The following is a 19024-nucleotide window of genomic DNA, read 5'->3' on the forward strand; positions in this document are numbered from 1 at the left end:
TTTAATGCTTTTGCTGAAAAAGTATTATTAAAAAAAATGTACTGACACTAAACGTTTGAATGGGATTGTTGGCTTTTTTTTTCTTTAGGCATTCAAACTGACTAATATTCTGATAAAATATAAATACATTAAATGAATACAATAAAATAATTAACACACAAAAACACTCATACATAAATAAATGTTTTATTTAAAATATATACACATTCAATATGATAACTTATTTTTTCCTTGCCATTTTAATCTGCAGCTGCATCATCCAATGAAAATGAGGAGAGAGTGTTCCGTGAGCGGATGCGTCCACGGAAACGGCAGGGAGCGGTCCGGAGGCGCGTCCATCAGGTCAATGGTCACAAATTCATGGCCACTTACCTGAGACAGCCCACCTACTGCTCCCACTGCAGAGATTTCATCTGGTAGGACTCTCACCTGTCGCCCTTTATCTAATTCACAACAGCTACTTCTGTTCCTTCATTATAAGATCACTTTCAGATATACAAAAGTAATTTTTTTATAATTTTTGAAGACAATGCATGATGCTTATCACTGGCACTTTTCTTGATTCTCTTGATTTTTGTAATAAGTATTAATATAGAAAGCAAATTAGAGCCACTGTTCTAGTGCTGAGGGCTTAAAGGGATGCATTCATAGATTAGACAAATGTTTATTTTTTTTTTTTCTGCAAACATTTCCTCCCTGTAGAGTAATGACTGTTAGGTTTAACTATTTGCATACCTGGAGAATAGTGCATCTGTGTGGCTTCGCACAATGCTGCTTGTTGCCGATGACAGAATCAGCTCTAGATATATCGGTGTTGTAACACAGTGCCCCCTCTGCTGGTCAGAAACAGAACTGCACAATCTTGCTGTATGACAGAGTTGCCTAACAACACATTTATTTCACTGTGGTTCTGCAGGGGTGTGCTGGGGAAACAGGGGTATCAGTGTCAGGGTGAGTAAGACTTTTCTTTTATGTACAATGATAATAAAATCAATTATAATCTTTCCTGGTTTGATTAAGCAATCTTTATCTTTATATATGTGTTTTGAATTACCATGCAAAGTTAACTTTTTTTGCCTGTTCCCCAAATCCCTCAGTGTGTACCTGCGTGGTCCATAAGAGATGCCATGAGCTCATTATAACAAAATGTGCTGGCTTGAAGAAACAGGAAGACACTCCTGAAGAGGTCAGTTCTACATTTTTTCTCTTTCTAACCGAGACAAGCTACATTTGAGCTTGTATACTTGTATTAGATTCTGAAGTATCTATACTGATGTTTTCTGACCTAATACCTTTGCCAAAATGTTCCCAATTCACAAGAGAATATACTGCAAGGAATACTGTTTCCCAGAATACGATGCACTTATCATGACCTTCTTTTGACAGAAGGAATATAAGCAGACACATTTTTTATTTTTGCAATTTTACATAAAAATTGTTGGACACCACAAATAACATAACATGATGAAATAATGTGACAAGATTTAAATGTACTGTAGCAAGATGATGTTTTAAATGTATTTTAGCATTTTATTAACATTTTAGCTTAAGTTTTAATAATTTTATGATTTGTCTTTTTATTATTAGTAGTATTATTATTTAGCTTTTATTTTTCTTATTCCAGTCTTCGTTTTAGTAATTGTGGTACTTCAGCTTAAAGGGATAGTTCACCCAAAAATGAAAATTCTGACATTAATTACTCATCCTCAAGTTGTTCCAAACCCGTAAGACCTTTGTTTATCTTCAGAACACAAATTAAGATATTTTTGATGCATTCCGAGAGCTCTTTAACCCTCCCATAGACAGCAAGGGTACTACCACGATCAAGGTCCAGAAATGTAGTAAGGACATCATTAAAATAGTCCAGGTGACATCAGTAGTTCAACCCTAATTTTACGAAGCTGCAAGAATACTTTTTATGAGCAAAGAAAACAAAAATAACAACTTTTTTTAACAATTATTCTCCTCCTCATCCAGTCTGCTGTGGCTTGCCTCCATTTCGGGGAATATCATGATGCATGCACGCACTTCCGCTTCATGTAAACAATTACATGAATTACATGATTATTTGCAACCGCATCACACAAATCTCCCAAAAGCTAAGCATGCTTAGTTCAAGCATCATTATAATCTCCTCGAGAGCTGGACATGCTCGTGCAAACACTAACTACTATCCCTCTGGAGAGAACAGAAAGGAAAAGCTCTTTACCTGTCTCCTTTAGTCAGTCTTGCTAATGCATCACACCTGGCACATCCACTCTCTCATATTACACCGTTTCATGACCACATTGTGCAGCATGCATTCAACTCCCACGAGAGCCAAATGCACTCCATACAGATGCTAGATTCCCTCAAGAACAGAATCCACTGCTGCGCACGCATTGCTGTGAACCTGTTCAACTCCCATGAGAGTCGAATACCCTCCTGTTAGAGGCAAGCTCGCTCATGCAAATGCTGTCTACAATCTCGGTGAAAGGTGAAGCAAAGAACCACGCTTCTTACCTTTCCTATCAGTAGTCCCAAGAATGCATACAAGGAGCACATTCACAAAGAAATAAGCGCAAGGAGCACATTCAACTCCCTCGAGAGCTGAATGCGTGTGCTTCTCGCCAACACACACAACATTTGAGTCGTGTGAATCTGCAGGTATCAAATCAAAACCTTTCAATGAGCAAATTCGGTTTCCTCAAACCAAGCGTGCACGCTCCTCGATCATCCACAAGAAACACGTGCTCAGTTCCTTAAACAGAGCCATCCACTACCTGAAGCGTGTTGCAGAATTTTTCCTACATGCACACAAACAAACAGTTCCTGAAGACGATGACGTGCATTACAGGAACCCTCTTTGTATACATTTCTAATATTGCTGCATTTTTTAGCTATTTTTTTTTCTATCTGACATTTATTAAAATGGACCAATAAAAAAATTTAATCAATTGATAATGAATGCAGATTTTTTTTTATAGTTTTAGTTGTAGTTTTAGTTAACAACACTGAGCCCATTTGCCTAAAACTACTGAAACCTCTGCAATATTTCCTCAGCAGAGTGATCAATTGAATTATGGGAATTATAGCATGAATTACATTTTTTTTACAGGTTGGCTCCCAGCGCTTCAGTGTAAACATTCCACACATGTTCAGCATCCATAATTACAAAGTCCCCACCTTCTGCGACCACTGTGGTTCCTTACTTTGGGGACTGATGCGACAAGGCCTGCAGTGCAAAGGTAAATGTTGTGAAGAATCATTTTGGTCAAGAATCTGTTATTATTGCCATGTATTTATTTCTGTCTTCCTGCCCGTTTTCAGCCTGTAAAATGAATGTCCATCGGCGTTGTGAAAGTAATGTAGCTCCTAGCTGTGGTGTCGATGCTAGAAAAATTGCTAAAGTGCTCTCTGATCTCGGGGTGACACCAGATAAGATCTCCAACACTACCCAGCGCAGGAAAAAGGTGCGTAGTCTTAAATATCAGGGAATGGGTTTCGGGGCACATTATTAAATAAAAGCATGATCACTTTAAATAATGATGCAGTAAAATGAGGCCAGTGACGACAAAGGATTAGGTGAAAAGGACATTAAAATATTAAAACATTAGTATTGGTGTTAAAAAATGTTCTCTCTTCAGTTGACTCCAGGGCAGGACCCTCAGCAACCTATAACAGAAGCCCCCTCATTAGAAGAGTCTGACAGATGCAAATCAGCTCCAACTTCACCTTGCGACCAGGGTACAGAATTACACCTCTCTCTCTCTCTCTCTCTCTCTCTCTCTCTCTCTCAATCTTAGCAATCTTAGTCTTTCACTACTACATATTCATAATTTATGTGCACACTTAAAGAGATAGTTCATCCAAAAAATAATATTCTGTTATCATTTACCCAACTTCAAGTTGTTCTAATGGTGTTCTGTAAGTTTTTTTCTTACATGGAAAACAAAAGGAGAGATTTAGAAAAACGTGTTTGATTCTCTTTTCAATTGTGTTTTTGTGTGAGAAACCACATGGACCATGTTTAAATTTTATCCAGTCTCTTTTTTTTTTAAATTGCTCCTTTTGTGTTTTATGAAAGGAAAGAACTCATACAGGTTTAGTGCGAGTAAATAATGCCAGAATGATCATTTTTGAAAGAATTATGCCTTTAAGTCTAATGTTTATGTCTGTCTATCGGTAGCAGAGCTTGCAGAACTGGAGAGTATCCGTAAGGCCCTTTCGTTTGGTCAGGAGCACAAGTCTTCCTCCTCTTCCGCAAGTAGTGCCATTCAGAGCTCAGCGACCGAGGGCCGGGAGAATGGAGAACTGAAGACAGTCCAGACGAAGAGGATGAGTCTCACAGACTTCTCATTCATCAAAGTGCTGGGCAAAGGCAGCTTTGGCAAGGTGAGTGGTTTCCACAAATCAGTACTTTTCCGTTTTTGAATATGAAAACGAGAATCAACATCTTCACCTTGCTCTTTCCATGCTGTAGGTGATGCTGGCAGAGCTGAAAGGCACAGATGAAGTTTACGCTGTGAAAGTTTTGAAGAAAGACGTCATCCTTCAAGATGACGATGTGGACTGCACTTTGACAGAGAAACGCATTCTAGCCCTGGCTAGAAAACACCCCTATCTAACCCAGCTATTCTGCTGCTTCCAGACAAAGGTAAAAGACCCAATTTCTTGCTAATACACCCTAAAATTATTTTCTTTGTTCCACAGATCTGCCATCATTCTCATGTCACCTTCACATTGTTCCAAACCCAGTATTATTTGTGAATTTGTATTTTATTTTAGACAGATTGTCCACTATTCTGTTCTGTGGTCAAATCCATAAAAGTGGATGGTTTTATACTGTCAATCTCCAAATTAGAACTTTATGCAATTATTTATAGTCCATACAACTTGTATACCTCATTCCAAGTCTTCTGAAGCCGTTTAATAGATGTATGCGAGGAACAGAGTAAATTAGTTATGCCAAAATAATTTTTTGTGTGAACTATTCCTTTAAAAATATCAAAAGGTCTACAATAAAGTTGTATTAATGCATTAGGTATCATGAACTAGCAATAAATACATTTATGAGACAAGGCTACTGTAAATTTCTACATTCACTACCATTCAGATGTTTGGGCTCCATAATATTTTTTAAAAGGTTTTGAATGAAATCTCTTATATTCACCAAAACTGCATTTATTTGATCAAAAATACAACAAAAGCGATACTTCAAAATATGATTAGAATTTAAAATATAAAAAAATGCTATTTTTCCCTGTGATGGTGAATTTTCAGGAGCCATTAATTCAGTCTTTAGTGTAACATAGTCCTTCGGAAATCATTGTGATCTGCTGATTCTGTGCTTAAGAAACATTTCTTACTATTATCAATGTTGAAAACAGTTTTTGCTGCTTAATATTACGTGTAAACCGGAATTTGTCAGGATTCTTGGATAAATAGAAAGTTCAAAAAAACATTTATTTAAAATAGAAATATTTTGTAATGGTGTAAATGTTTGTAAATTTAATGCATCCTTGCTGAATGAAAGTATTCAGTTCTTTAAAAATATATATTGACCCAAAACATTTGTACAGTAAAGTTCTCAATGTGGTCTTGCAATCCGGCAGATGGCAGAGCCACACACTATTATGACTTTATCAGGATTTCACTGCTAATAAGAGAAGTTGTCCAGTAGGTGGCAGTGAGGGCTCTTTCTGATTGCTAATGTGTGTTTAGAACATGTATCACAGTGTGGTTGTAGGTGACAGTCTGTTGAGTTGTTTGAAACTGTGTAAAAAGAGAGAGGTCACATGAGGTTATGAAACCTTTAGCAGTTTAAAGTGGTTTAGGACCATAGAAGATGCTTGTTTTTATTTTATAATTAAAAAAATGACAACAGTGTATAAATCAAAAATCGCTGAAATATGTCCAGTAAGTTAATTTCTTTGCCTTAGCTTCTGCACACAACTGTATTTACCAATATTGAAGGCGAATTGAAGTGGTACTCGTTCTATCAGTGAATTGTGCTCATTAAAGACTGACATCCTTTTCACCCATGCCTTTATGACTCTCATCTTCTGTCTCCTTTCCCCGTCCTTCTCTATATTGCATTTTCACTTCTTTCCGTCTCTTGTTCAGCTTCCCCTCCCATGCCCCAGTTACACTCACAGTGATATCTAGTGTCCTCATTTCTCTTTTTCACTCTTCGACTACCGCCCCCTCTCTTATCTCCCCTCTCTTTCTCATTCGCCCACATCCGAGAACATAGCGCACACTGATGGAGGCAACAATACAACAGATGCAAAAAAGAAGGGTTGGAGGCAGTAAGTAGTGCGGGAAAGGGGCCGAAAGAAGAAGGAAGATGTGATTTGGGGGGAAAGAGGAGTTGTGCACTCTTTTTGAATTGCTGCCTCTGGTTTTAATCAGCTTTGGGATCACAGCCATATTCTTATCAACTTTAATTATGCAGCAGAAATGTAAATAACATTACACAACTGTTTGTGATGAGGCCTGTTGGGACCACGGACAGACATGCTCCGGCAGATAGAAAACTGTCAAAAGAAGGGGCCATGAGGAGGATTATGGAACATGTAAAGTCTGAATGATTGCCTGGGAAAAGAGAGAGAGAGAGAGAGAGAGAGAGAGAGAAAGGAGGAGGGGCAGAGAGTTAGCTCATGCTTGAGCAGTTCACTGTATAATAAATTATTGGTGCGGTATTTTGAGCTGAAACTTCACTGACACATTCTGGGGACACCTGTGACTTATATTACATATTGAAAAAAGGGGCATATTAGGTCACCTTTAACTTTCAGAGTAAAAAAAAAAAAAATTACAATAAAAAAGTAAAGCCTTCTGATTTATTTACAAATGTGAAAAATTACTATTGTATTGTGATGTGTTTTATCGATATTAATGAACAATATATTTTATGGAAACCATATCTTTAATTTCAGTAATAAATAAAATAATAATGAAATGAAATAATTTTTGCCTACTTGTCATTAATAAATTAAGTAATGACTTATATTATCAAATTATATTATATAAAAAAATGTACTTACATTTTAATAAAAAGTAAAAAATTATTCAAAACTACTGGTTATTAACAAATATGAATGATGACATATATAACAGTATGTGAGTGAAATGAAGTCTCCTTTATTTCTGTAGTGCTTTATATGATAGTGTCAAATCGGCTTTACAGAGATAAACTTGAATTGCAGAAACAGTTATGAAAATCAACTATGGATTCTGCTGTAAAGCAGCTCTATACATGTGTGAGTATTTTAATATTGTTAAGTTCATTTTGATAAATCATTTTGTGTAACTTCCCAGCACTCAGAGGGAATGTGCAGCTATAGACAAGTAAGAAGAATTGTTTGAGTGGACAGAGAAAATGGTTTTGTCCTGGCTTGTGGTTTGGCATGTTTATGGACAGTGTGCTAGTGTGACATGAGTGTGTTCTTCACTCCCAGCTGAGGACAGTCACAGATGAGCTCTTTATTTCTAGCACTGTAGCAACCCAGAAGCCTTCATGTGCTTCAGTTACTGAGATGAATGAAGACCCAAGATCTAGATTGTGTTACATTCAAGTCCTTTGAGATCTCTTGAGCACATTTTTTTCTTTAATGTCTAAGTTGTCTTTATTAGACTGAAATATTAGAAGACATGCACTTTCAGATTGCTCTCTTTTGGTCAAATTTCTTGATTTGTGTCGATGTCTTATATCTGAAGTTTTTGGTTGTTGTCTCTTGTGTTCTCTGAGTGCCCTCTGCCTTTGTACAGTTTATGTGGAGCACTTACTTGTCCTCTCTCCAAAAGAAAGGAAAAGTTTGATTTCTCTCTCTTTTTCCAAAGTAGATTGATGAGTTGAATGTACTCTCAAAACTCTGAAAAATGTTTCTTCTGAGCATGAAAACATCTCTCCTTCTTTCATCATCCATCTTTTGTCTTTATTGCTCTCCATCGTCATTTGTTTTTCATCAGTCTGTTAAATTGCCAGCTCTGAATATTTACTAGAATTGTTTTTTTTTTTTTTTTTGTAAAATGTGCACCTAATTCAAAGTCATTATAAAACCTTTTTAGACAAAGAAAGCTGCAGGACGCTCCCTTGTTTTGAAGGTCTAGGTTTCCCTACAGTTGTCTTGTTGTATCCCTGAGAGACAGCAAAGAGCCAGCAAACTTTTCTCTGAATGTACAGAAGAAAGATGATTCAGAAATAATAATTGATGCTTATCACTTAAAATTTGGTGCATTCTGAGTTAGTTAGTTTTGCCAGTTTTAAAAATAAAAGCAAAAACTTAAATATTGTTACAAATTAAGATGTTTTCTATATTAATATATTTAAAGAATAATTAATTCCTGTGATGGCATATATATATATATATATATTTCAGAATTCTTTGATTAATAAGAACAGTATTTATTAGAAATAGTTTTTTTCGAAAATATTAAAAAGGTACTTACTGTTACTTTTGATCAATGTAATGCATCCTTGCAGAATATAATGGTAATGTAACAATGATTTAGCATTTAGCATTACTTATCTGCTTACTTAACTAAAAACTATTGCCACAGTAAGTACAGTAGTACCGCAGAATGTTCAATAGCTTTAATCCCACATGGATTTAGTGAAGTTAAATTGTGCATGTCTGGCTACATCTATACGCTTTCGCTAATTCAGATTACAGGTCTTATCATGTTTGTGTGCTGTATGTCTGTTTTGTGTTTTCAGCACCGGTTTGTCAGAAGCGTCCTGCACCTGCAGTCTTTAGAAAATAAGCCATTGAAAATGTCTTTCATGACATATTATATAAGCATGGATGAGACTAAACAGACGTTTCCTTACACCACCCGTCTGTTACAGCATGACAGAAAACTGCCCTGCATAACACACACACACACACTACAGTTTCAGATGTAATGATACACTGTACTTTTCTGAATTTATGACACAAAGATAAGTTGTCTTGTATTGTTGTCTTGTATAAACTAACAAAAGCAGAGACAGTTTAACCCAAATGGTGCCGTACTGTGTCCACTATCTTCCAATCAGAGCTGCTGTCTTGTGGTCCAACCCAAACGGAAGAAACTATTTGTTCATTTCTAATTAGGGACAGGAAATGTTTGTTCATATTGGATTGGGTGGGCCTCCTTCAGATTTCTTGGCACATTTACACAAACTATTTAAGCATCCTGTTTAAATTCCTCCTCTCTGAATGAAGAACAAAACTCACAGAAGTAGGCTTTTGTACACTTACATAAGAACTTTGTTCATCAGAAGTCATGGCTTAAAATGATTTTTGTCAGACAGGGAATGTAAAGTGTGCCAGCGTGATATTTCTGGCAGTACTTCAACATTCAGTATGTTGCATTAAATACCAACCACCACTTCACAGTTAAGACTTATTTAATATACCTACATCCTGATTGATTTTATTATACTATTCTTGTGATTGTTTCTCTGCATAATGCTCTCTGCATAACACTTTAAACATTGGCACAAAATCTAAAGGTTCTTTCATGTCAAAGTACTAAAGGGGTTTGTTTAGATTTTACTAAACCTACGCTTGTCCTATACAGTTTGTGCTGTGGAAATGAATTAGATTTCAAATGAGGCATGCTATTACTGAGTGTGGAGTCCATTCTTTGAAAATCAACACTATCTTTTTATTTTTATTCTCCCTCTGTCTCTCTAGGATCGGTTGTTCTTTGTTATGGAGTATGTGAATGGAGGAGACCTGATGTTTCAGATCCAACGCTCACGAAAGTTTGATGAAGCTCGTTCCCGTTTCTACGCAGCTGAGGTCACATCTGCACTTATGTTCCTGCATCAACATGGTGTCATCTACAGGTATACACACACAGTACAAATGCTGTCACAGCCCATTTTACTTACATAATGTGTAATTTTTATGAATGTATACACATTTATTATTCATTAAATTATTATGATCATTACCTACATATAGCTGTCTCTGCATATTAAGCTAGGATATGAACACATATTTTAAAGAAACAAAAAATGCACACTTCACCCTGAAAGTAACTTTGCAATCACATTTGACCATTTTATGTTCTTAATGCACTTTTATATTCATGGCGGTATTGTAAACAACACTGAAAACATTTAGAAATTTAATTTCATTCTACAATTTTTGGTGACACGATCACTGTAGAAATTGTATACTTCAACTCTAAATCCATGCACTAGTCATGCCATGAGAATCCATTGTGACTTCAGTTCCCACAAATGATGCCAATTCTACCCAGGCATCATGCTAACTGGCACTCAAAGACTTTAAATGCTTGTTTTTGTTCCAGCTCTGAGGCAGATGCTAATCCTATTTGACCTGTGAGAGGTAGCAAGAGATCACGCCATTGTTAGTGTAGCATTTAGTATTAGCTTATCTCTCTCAGTGAACTAAAGTCTTTATTCAGGCCAGAGCAGGATTCCTGCTCCCCAGGCACAACTGAAGAGACTGTAGCTCTGAGCTCCTGATACAGTTCAGAGGGGTTTTTTTGATTTGCTTTTTTTTTTTAAAGATGAAATTATTGACACACATGCTACATCCATACAGTAGCAAAATACAGTTTACGATGTTCAATATAGTGTGTTCACACTCAATGCAGTCACACCTGTTGATAAATATTGTTGTCAGTCCAAACTGACTGTGTGAACATAGCCAAACACACTGATTCTTTCCCAAGTACAAACTTTTATCCCTCTGTCTTTACATCAGTTTATCACACAATCAGACTTACAAGCAAAAAAAGACATGCTGAGAGGTGAATACAGAGGCTGCATTGGGTCACAGGCCCCAAGAAAAGCACAAAAAACAATATTCCTTATCCAAAGCTTTGGTAGATATTGTAGAACTGTCATAATCCTACTCATTCCTGCAAAGAAACAAGGTGAAACTACACACGTCCCCCAATTGAGACAACTCTCATTATCTTCAATTCCATGCTGTGTTGTCATGTCAAAAGTGCTTGCCATTTCAATGTCTTGATGCTTATATTGATTTGTTTTTTGTCCAATAAAGCAAGTCATTAAAGCAAGTGAGCTGTCAATGCCCATCTCCTTCTGCAGGATTTGTATTTTGTTAATAGTAGTCTTTTTCTCTTGCAGAAGAATCTTATTAACGGTTGCAGGAACACCAATGTTAAATTCCTCACTAATTATATTAATAGTACAATGCGTATGATCAAATGTTTCCTTATTTGTGGTTTATAATTTATTAGGTCTTTATTAAGTGTCAAATGTACAGGTGGTTTTGCATGATAGATCTGGCCTCAGGGAATCGTTAAGGAATGTAAGTGGAGGTAGGATATATTAATGGATTAAAGCACCTTTCTGAAGAATGAGAGCTTCTTTAGCCCCCAGCAATACCAAACCCTCTCCACCTTTTCTCTCTAGCTCCTATTTTTCTTCGTGAGGAGTACGGTTAGATTGGAATTCCGAAAAACAGTTACACTTCTGATTTGTGAAAGTACTGAATGTACACTTCTAGTATCAGATTTCTGTGTGTGGTGTGTATTGGATCACGTGAAGTGTGTCAGGATCCTGTTATACACATTGTTTTCTATCCCGTTTCTTAGAGAGACAGAGCTTAAGCTTATCGAGTATATTAATTATATACTCAAAGGATCCAAAAAAATAAAAAAATAAAATTGTTTCCACAAAAGAAAAAAAAGTTGTTTTCAACATTAATATTATAAGAAACATTTTATAACAGTATTTTGGAATTATTTCTGAAGGAGAGCTGCAGGGGAAAATTCAACTATGTCATTACAGGAATAAATTATCTTTTATTGTAAATTGAAATAATATTTCACAATATAATCGGTTTGACATTTTTTTATTATAATTTTTTTAATCAAATAAATGCAACTTTGGTGAGTATAAGAGACTTCTCTTACCATGCCCAAACTTTTGACGTAGTTGTAACGTGGAAGAGGTGACAACATAGTAGTGGATCCAAGTGCAGGCAAACACCAGCAAACAGGTACAATCCAGAGCAAGACAAAAGAGTAATCCAATAAACAGGCGAAGGTCAGGGCAGGTAGCCAACAATTAGAAACAAGGATACAGTCCAGGGTTCAAAAAACAAGGCAAAGCAACAAGAAAACTAGGGACCACTACAGGCTAGGCAATACTAAGTGATGAATGAGTGAAAACCAGGCTATAAATAGGGTGAAGCTGATGGAGGTAACAAGACACAGGTGAATGCAATAAGTGATGATGAGTCCAGGCAAAGGATTGTGGGAAATGTAGTCTGTGACAGTGGCAACAGTCTGGGGTGGAGTGCCCTTTCTTCAGGAGCTCACGGGCGGTCTAGTTGGTGATCATAACAGTAGTGTAAGTTTGATCAACTTTTATAATTTTTTTTAGCCTCTGTTTTAATTATTACAAATTAAATATTATTGAACCGTAATTTTTTCTGGTAACATTTTTATAATAAGATAATATATAATAGTATAATAATAATACAAATACAAATATAATAATACACTTATACAGTACTTGTAAATCATGAACATACTATTAGTTTGTAGCTAATTCATAATTTATAAACTGTAGTTAATATATTAATAGACTTTATACAAATAGGGAGTTCTTCATTCATTATCTGTCACACTTGGCCTAAGTCGAGGAGCAAGGAATGAGGAAATCAGGAATGCACTGAACAGTCTTCTTTTAATTCATAATCCAAGGGAATACACAGGGTAGACATGAGCACTGGAAACACATAGGTGGACATACAATCTCCAACAAACATGAACTGAAAGGACTAGGGCTTATAAATGCAGGATAACTGGGGAAACACAGGTGCAAGGAATAACAAGTTAATGGGGACACGGAACAGATGCAGTAAAGGAAGTGTTGATTGGTATTAAGAAGTGAATAGTTCTCACTTTAGATTAGGTTGTGGTAAATGGAGAAATGCCATTTAGTTAAGTGCTTTAAACCAACCTTTATTTAACTTTGATCGCATTCAAATTCACTGTCCCTTTAAATGTTTACAAAATATAGATTAAGGACACACACACACACACACACACACACACACACTGGCATATGTGGTTTACAGGGACTCTTCGTAGGCATAATGGTTTTTGTACTTTATGAAAGACAGTGAGAATGAGAAAGCCAAAGCAAAGAAGTGGTAAACTTATCTCTTTAGTCTGTTGTGCAGGTCAATGCTTGTCCTGTGTACAGACTTGCTGTCTGATTAAACCCGTAAACCACCCGTTTCTGAGTTTTAACTCTCTTTTCTTTATCTTTCTGTTCTTGTAAGGTTATTTTATTTAATCTTATTTTATTTTTTTATGGACTGGGGCTAAACCTCATGTTAAAGTGATGAGGTACTCTGGAAAAATCACTCTCCACACATAGGGAACACAGGAAGGCATTTCAATAGGGCCTAATTATGTGTGTGTACATGCACATGTGTGTATGTGTGGGAGACCATGCATTATGGCATGTGTACGTGTATGTGCAGTCGTCCAGTGGAGCTCAGAGGAAGTATGGAAGTCAAATCCAAAAGGGGTCAGAGAGTCTTTACTTAAGTATTAAAAATGTTTATTTGTAAAAAATATATACATTTATTTATTTTTATTTTTTTGGACCCTGCTGATGTATGTATGTGTAAGACAGAAATTGATTGTTGGTTTTGTCGCTGTCAGGTAGACTCAGTGGTGTCCATTGAAAAGCCCTGAACACTGAAGCATTTGTTGAACCCTAAACAGTACACAGTCCACTTTAACTCAACCTGTTCTGTGCAGTGGACAGATGACAGCTCCTGGCTTTAACTTGTAGGAAGCTGTGTTGCAGTTCGCTATTTCTGTAGGCTATTGTCATGTTAAGTGCATAACCTAAAATCCTTCCAACTTCCATGGTTGCTGTCAAAAATAGAACAGTTACGTGAACCTGGGATGTCCCGCCCTCATGTCGGAACAGTGCATCACTAAAAGATTTGTGCTTGAATGATGCCAGCAAAGAAATGTTAACATTTTTCCCCAATCAACCATCAAAGGATAGGCCTGTTTGGCTCTCTGTTGCTATTTTTTTGTCTGTTGACAAAACTGTTGACACACACAGCACACTCATTAACATTTTATAGAGAGTTTGTAAACTATGAAAGAACTATAGACTAGTTATTTGTAATGATTTGTAAGTACTTTATATTATATTATTATATTACTTTATAATAAGTAATATAATATATTATTTTAATAAGTATACACTACTTTATTAGTGTATACTTAACATTTTGAATATTATATGTATCTATCTTTCTATATATATATATATATATATATATATATATATATACTGTGTGTGTTTAATGTTTTTGAAATAAGTCTCTGGTGCTCATCAAGGTTGCATTTTTTTTTTAAAAAAGTAAAAACTGTGAAATATTAATAAAAAAAAGAAATTAATGTTCTCCATTTAAATATATTTTAAATTGATGGCAACGCTTAATTTTCAGCTTTATTCCAGTCTTGTAATATGCTGATTTGGTGCTCAAGAAACATTTTTAATTATTGTCAATCTTAAAAAACAGTTGTGCTGCCTAGTTTTTATTTTTTATTTTTTTATTTTTTTTTTCAGGATTCTGTGATGAATAATCCTGATGAAAAAAATGTCTTATTGTCACTTTTGATGCTTCCTTTTTAGATTAAAATAGACATTAATTTAAAAAAAACACAGCTTTTAATAGGCTACTGATATGACTGGAGTATTCATCTCATGTAATGTGCAATTTTTCTGTAAGGGTAACCTTGTTTAATGAGGAAAAAATGACTGTACACTTTGAACTTGAGAAATGAACTTGAGCTTCCTTACAAATGCATGTCATCTTTAATCACTTGAATAGTATCATAAAAATACAACAGCTCATGTTAGGTTATGATAGACAGGTTTTACAAGAGAACTGAATCCTTATCTCAGAAGTGTGTAAACAGATGCACAGACACCTGATGTGTGTTAAACCACCCCCTGGCTTCTGTATTCCTCAATATAACCAACACATACACATTTAAACACACAAGGTTATCAAGAGATCATTGCAGGCACATGCACCCATTGACTGACATGCTCTGGCAACCAGCATTCTCTTCTCTAACCTTTCCTGCTCCACCTACCTCAGTAAAGATGATATCTGTTAGATAGAGCATGACAGAAACTTATTGGCTGTACATTTCCCTTCAGCCTCAGTCAATCACCTAAAGAAGTCATGCTGTACCATGAATCATATACCTACCTCAGCAAGGCTTTGATAACAATGGCTCTAGTCATTCTTAGATGAGCCAGAGTGGATTCTATTCTCAGGTGAATATTACACTGATATAAGACTCTTCTATGGCTCATTAACAATTCACAGATCACAGAAAGACCAGCCATGCTCCGATACGTCTGTGGAGACGTCCTCAGATAAAATGCAGCGTCCCTTATCAGCGCAATTCACCCAGATGACAGGGTGTAAACATACAGAAAAAAATATGTTCAAAAGTTTTGGGTCAGTAAGAATTTTGTATATTTTTGAAGGAAGTTTTTATACTCAGTAAGTCTGGATTTATTTGAACAAAAAATAAAGAATAAATAGTACCATTGTGAAATTATTACAGTTTTAAACAACTCAAAAACTTTTCTAGTGTACTATATTTAAAAATGCTATTTATTCAGTCTTTATGGAAACATGATCATTCAGAAATCCTTTTTATAAGCTGATTTGGTTCTTAATAAACGTTTCTTATAACAATGTTGGAATTTTGTGGAAGAAAGAGCAGCATTTTATTATATTTTATGTAACCATGTAATTCTTTACTGTGACTTTTAATTTAATGCATCATTCCTGAATTAAAGTATACATTTAATAAAAAAAAACTACTGATAACCTTTTACTAACTTTTAAGTCATGAGAATTAAAACGTTTCACTCAGAATTTCACTCTGAATGAAGATAAAAAAAAAAAAAATTATTATATACTATTATATAGGCTACTTAGTCTGTTTTAATCAAATTTGCTTTGTAAGGCTCTAGGTCACCAGATGCTAAACTGAAATGTTCAGCCAATGAACCTGTTAACAGACATTGTTAAACTTTAAATTCAGTAGCATCAAATTTTATAGTTATTTGACTTTAGGTGTGTAAAATAGTTGGTTATAGACTGAACACCATTGCACTGCCTTATAGATCAACATTGTGATGACTGTTAAGATGTCTCTTCAAAAGATGAGACATTTTTAAATGTATTTCCTATACAAGGAAAGAATTAGTCGTAAACTGAAAAATGTGTTTGTAATACAAAATGTTTTTTTTTTTAATGTAAAAGTTATTGATTTTCATAAGGATTCAATTTAAGAATTATTATTAATTGAAATATGATACTCTAAAATCCATAGAATATTTAATATTAAAATGTTTTAACAAAACAAATAACTCAAAATCTTTACACCTCTGTTGGAGAATTAGTATCATGAATTAGATTTTATTTTGCTTATGGGATTGACTTAAAGGAGCTATGTGGAGGTTTTTACTTAAAAAAATCTTTAAGATAGAGTTTTCATGTGTACATGTATGAGCCAACCATGATGTAAAAAAAGAATGACACCTCGACTGTCCACCACGTTTGCTTCTATCAGCCTGTAGGCTCAATTGTGTGTGGAGGAGTCGGGCCCGAATTGGCTTGAAAATTCACAAAATGTGACATCATGCGCGTTCTCGTCTACTTGGGCTTACAACCATTCGGCACGCCAGCCATTATAGTAAGCAGCGGCAATAGTGTTTTCAAATGGACTCACAGACACTCCTCGTAAGTAAAAAAAAAAAAAAAAAGAGCGTACGCACTGAGAACGAGCATGAGACTGGCTGCAGTTCCTCTAACGGCCACTGGTGTCAGTAACGGTTAGAAATTTCAGAACCTACGCAATGCTCCTTTAAGCATGCAATCACTAGGCTGTGTCTTTTTCTGTTTTGTTAGTTCTTGTCTTTATTTTGCTCCGACGCATTGAGAAAACAGGATTTATCAGGCATGACAATCAGATTAGCTTCTCTGTACATTCCTGCCTTCGTTCAGGTTCCAGCCAACCACACACACACAATGTGCACATGTAGAGTAATATACTGGTGTTCTGCACATACCTGTTTGGTATAAGATATGCAAAACATGTCACTTATTTATATCATTGGTGTTTGTTGCTGCAAACGTGTAATGAACTTTCTGACCATCTGAAACCATGCAGACACTGCATTGATTCACTTGACTGACATGGTTGGCATGTCTCATATGAACGCATCAAACTGTCATGTGACCCCCACTAAGTATTTCATGTTTCTACATGTTTGAAAAGTCCTTTGCCACTGAATGCCCTCAGCCAGATTCCACTGACTGTGCTCTGGCTGGTATATTAATGTCTCTCATCCTTTAACCTTTAATATGGCATTACAAAATCCCCACCTTCTCCTTGTGTAGTGATTTTTTCCACTATATATCACTGAGCTCAAACATCCCCTGGTGAAAGCAAGCTACTGTATCTGCACTGGGGCAAGTCTCTGCAATCACTGTGATCTAGATATTATCATGTCCTGAAGTGTTTGGCTTTGGCCACATCGCTAGAGTCTTCAGTAGGACTCAGCAGAGTTATTAATGCATCTCTATGTCCCTTGGATTAAGTACAAATTTAGAGTATAAGCTGATTTGGCCATTGTGTGTGTTTACACTGCTGTTCAAATGTTTGGGGTCAGATGCATTAAAGCAGGGATCCTCAAATCTGGCCAACAAGATCCTCTTTCCTGCAGAGTTTAGCTCTAACCCTAATCAAACACACATGAGCATGCTAATCAGTGTCTTCAGGATCATTAGAAAATCACAGGTAGGTGAGTTTGATTTAAGATTGGAGCTAAACTCTGCAGCGCATTGGCCTTCCAGGACAAGATTTGAGGAACCCTGCATTAAAGTGATCAAAAGTGACAGTTTAGATAAAGTTTAGATAAAGTTACAAAGATTTCTATTTCAAATAATGGTGTTCTTCTGAAGATAAAACATGTATCCACAAAAATATTAAGCAGCACAACTGCATAATGCACAATCAGCATTAGAGTTAGAATTTCTGAAGGATCGTGTGAGTAATGACTGCTGAAAATTCAGCTTTATGTTCAAATAGAAAGCTAATTTCAAATTCTAATTATTTTTCACAATTATGCGGTTTCTACTGCATTAATGATCAAATAAATCCAGCCTTAGTGAAGGAAAGAGACTTCAAAAACATACAAAAATTACTAATTATAGAGACGTAGTGTGGTGTTTCTCACTAGCGCCCTTACAACTCTTCATTACAGACACGCTTAGTACTTTTTATTGTTGGTTCTTTATGAGATTGCGCCTGCTTTCATCAAACTCTCACTGGAACTTTTTCTAAGCAGCTTTAGGAGGCTTCTGATCACCACATGATATCTTTTCAGTGCTGTATATGAACTTTTTTTTACACATAGCACAAGTGCTACCGAGGTTGAAAGTTTTGTAGCACAGGACAGACAAATTTAGCACAAGAATAAAACATCTGTTCCCATCTGGTAAAACAACCTCAAGTAGTGCAGTTAATCATTTAAACATGCAAAATCATTAATGTTGCATACAGGGTGCATACAATCCATGCAGCTGGCCTTTAACTGTAAATCTCTAAAATGTCTAGGTTTTATTCAAAAATGTTTAATTGTTATGATAAAAAGTTAAAATATTATGACAGTAATTTCTTAATTATTGTCAAGAAAATGTATGCATTAAAAAACATATAGAAAAACGTATGGACTCGTATGAACAGATGTTTACTTCAGATTTCTTTAGAATTATATTTTTTCCTTTATTACCTAAAATAGGGTGTTGCATGTATTAGTTTACAGTCTCGCAGAAACTCCACAAGTGAGACTCACAGAAACAATAGAGCTTATGAAGTTCCAGGAAATCCCTAGTATGACCAAAGACAAACTGCTTTTTTTCTTTCTTTTTTTTTCATAATGAAGGGTTTTGACTGCTTACCTGAGGCTGCTGTC

General features: G+C 35.6%; 1 protein-coding gene across 2 annotated transcripts in view; it reads left to right on the forward strand.

Annotated features, from left to right (window-relative positions):
• Positions 1–19024, forward strand: part of LOC132121502 (protein kinase C epsilon type-like) — a 61844-nt gene that overhangs the window by 36022 nt on the left and 6798 nt on the right. The window contains exons 3-11 of one of the 2 annotated variants that reach the window (XM_059530975.1): positions 251–416; positions 917–951; positions 1098–1186; positions 3098–3227; positions 3310–3452; positions 3627–3726; positions 4172–4374; positions 4463–4636; positions 9666–9820. In XM_059530975.1, coding sequence (XP_059386958.1) covers positions 251–416; positions 917–951; positions 1098–1186; positions 3098–3227; positions 3310–3452; positions 3627–3726; positions 4172–4374; positions 4463–4636; positions 9666–9820 — 1195 coding nt within the window. Of the gene's footprint in view, positions 1–250; positions 417–916; positions 952–1097; positions 1187–3097; positions 3228–3309; positions 3453–3626; positions 3727–4168; positions 4375–4462; positions 4637–9665; positions 9821–19024 lie in introns of both variants that reach the window. The other variant, XM_059530974.1, reaches the window with a different exon arrangement.

This window comes from Carassius carassius, chromosome 39 (assembly GCF_963082965.1).
Source record: "Carassius carassius chromosome 39, fCarCar2.1, whole genome shotgun sequence".
NCBI classification, from domain to species: Eukaryota; Metazoa; Chordata; class Actinopteri; order Cypriniformes; family Cyprinidae; genus Carassius; species Carassius carassius.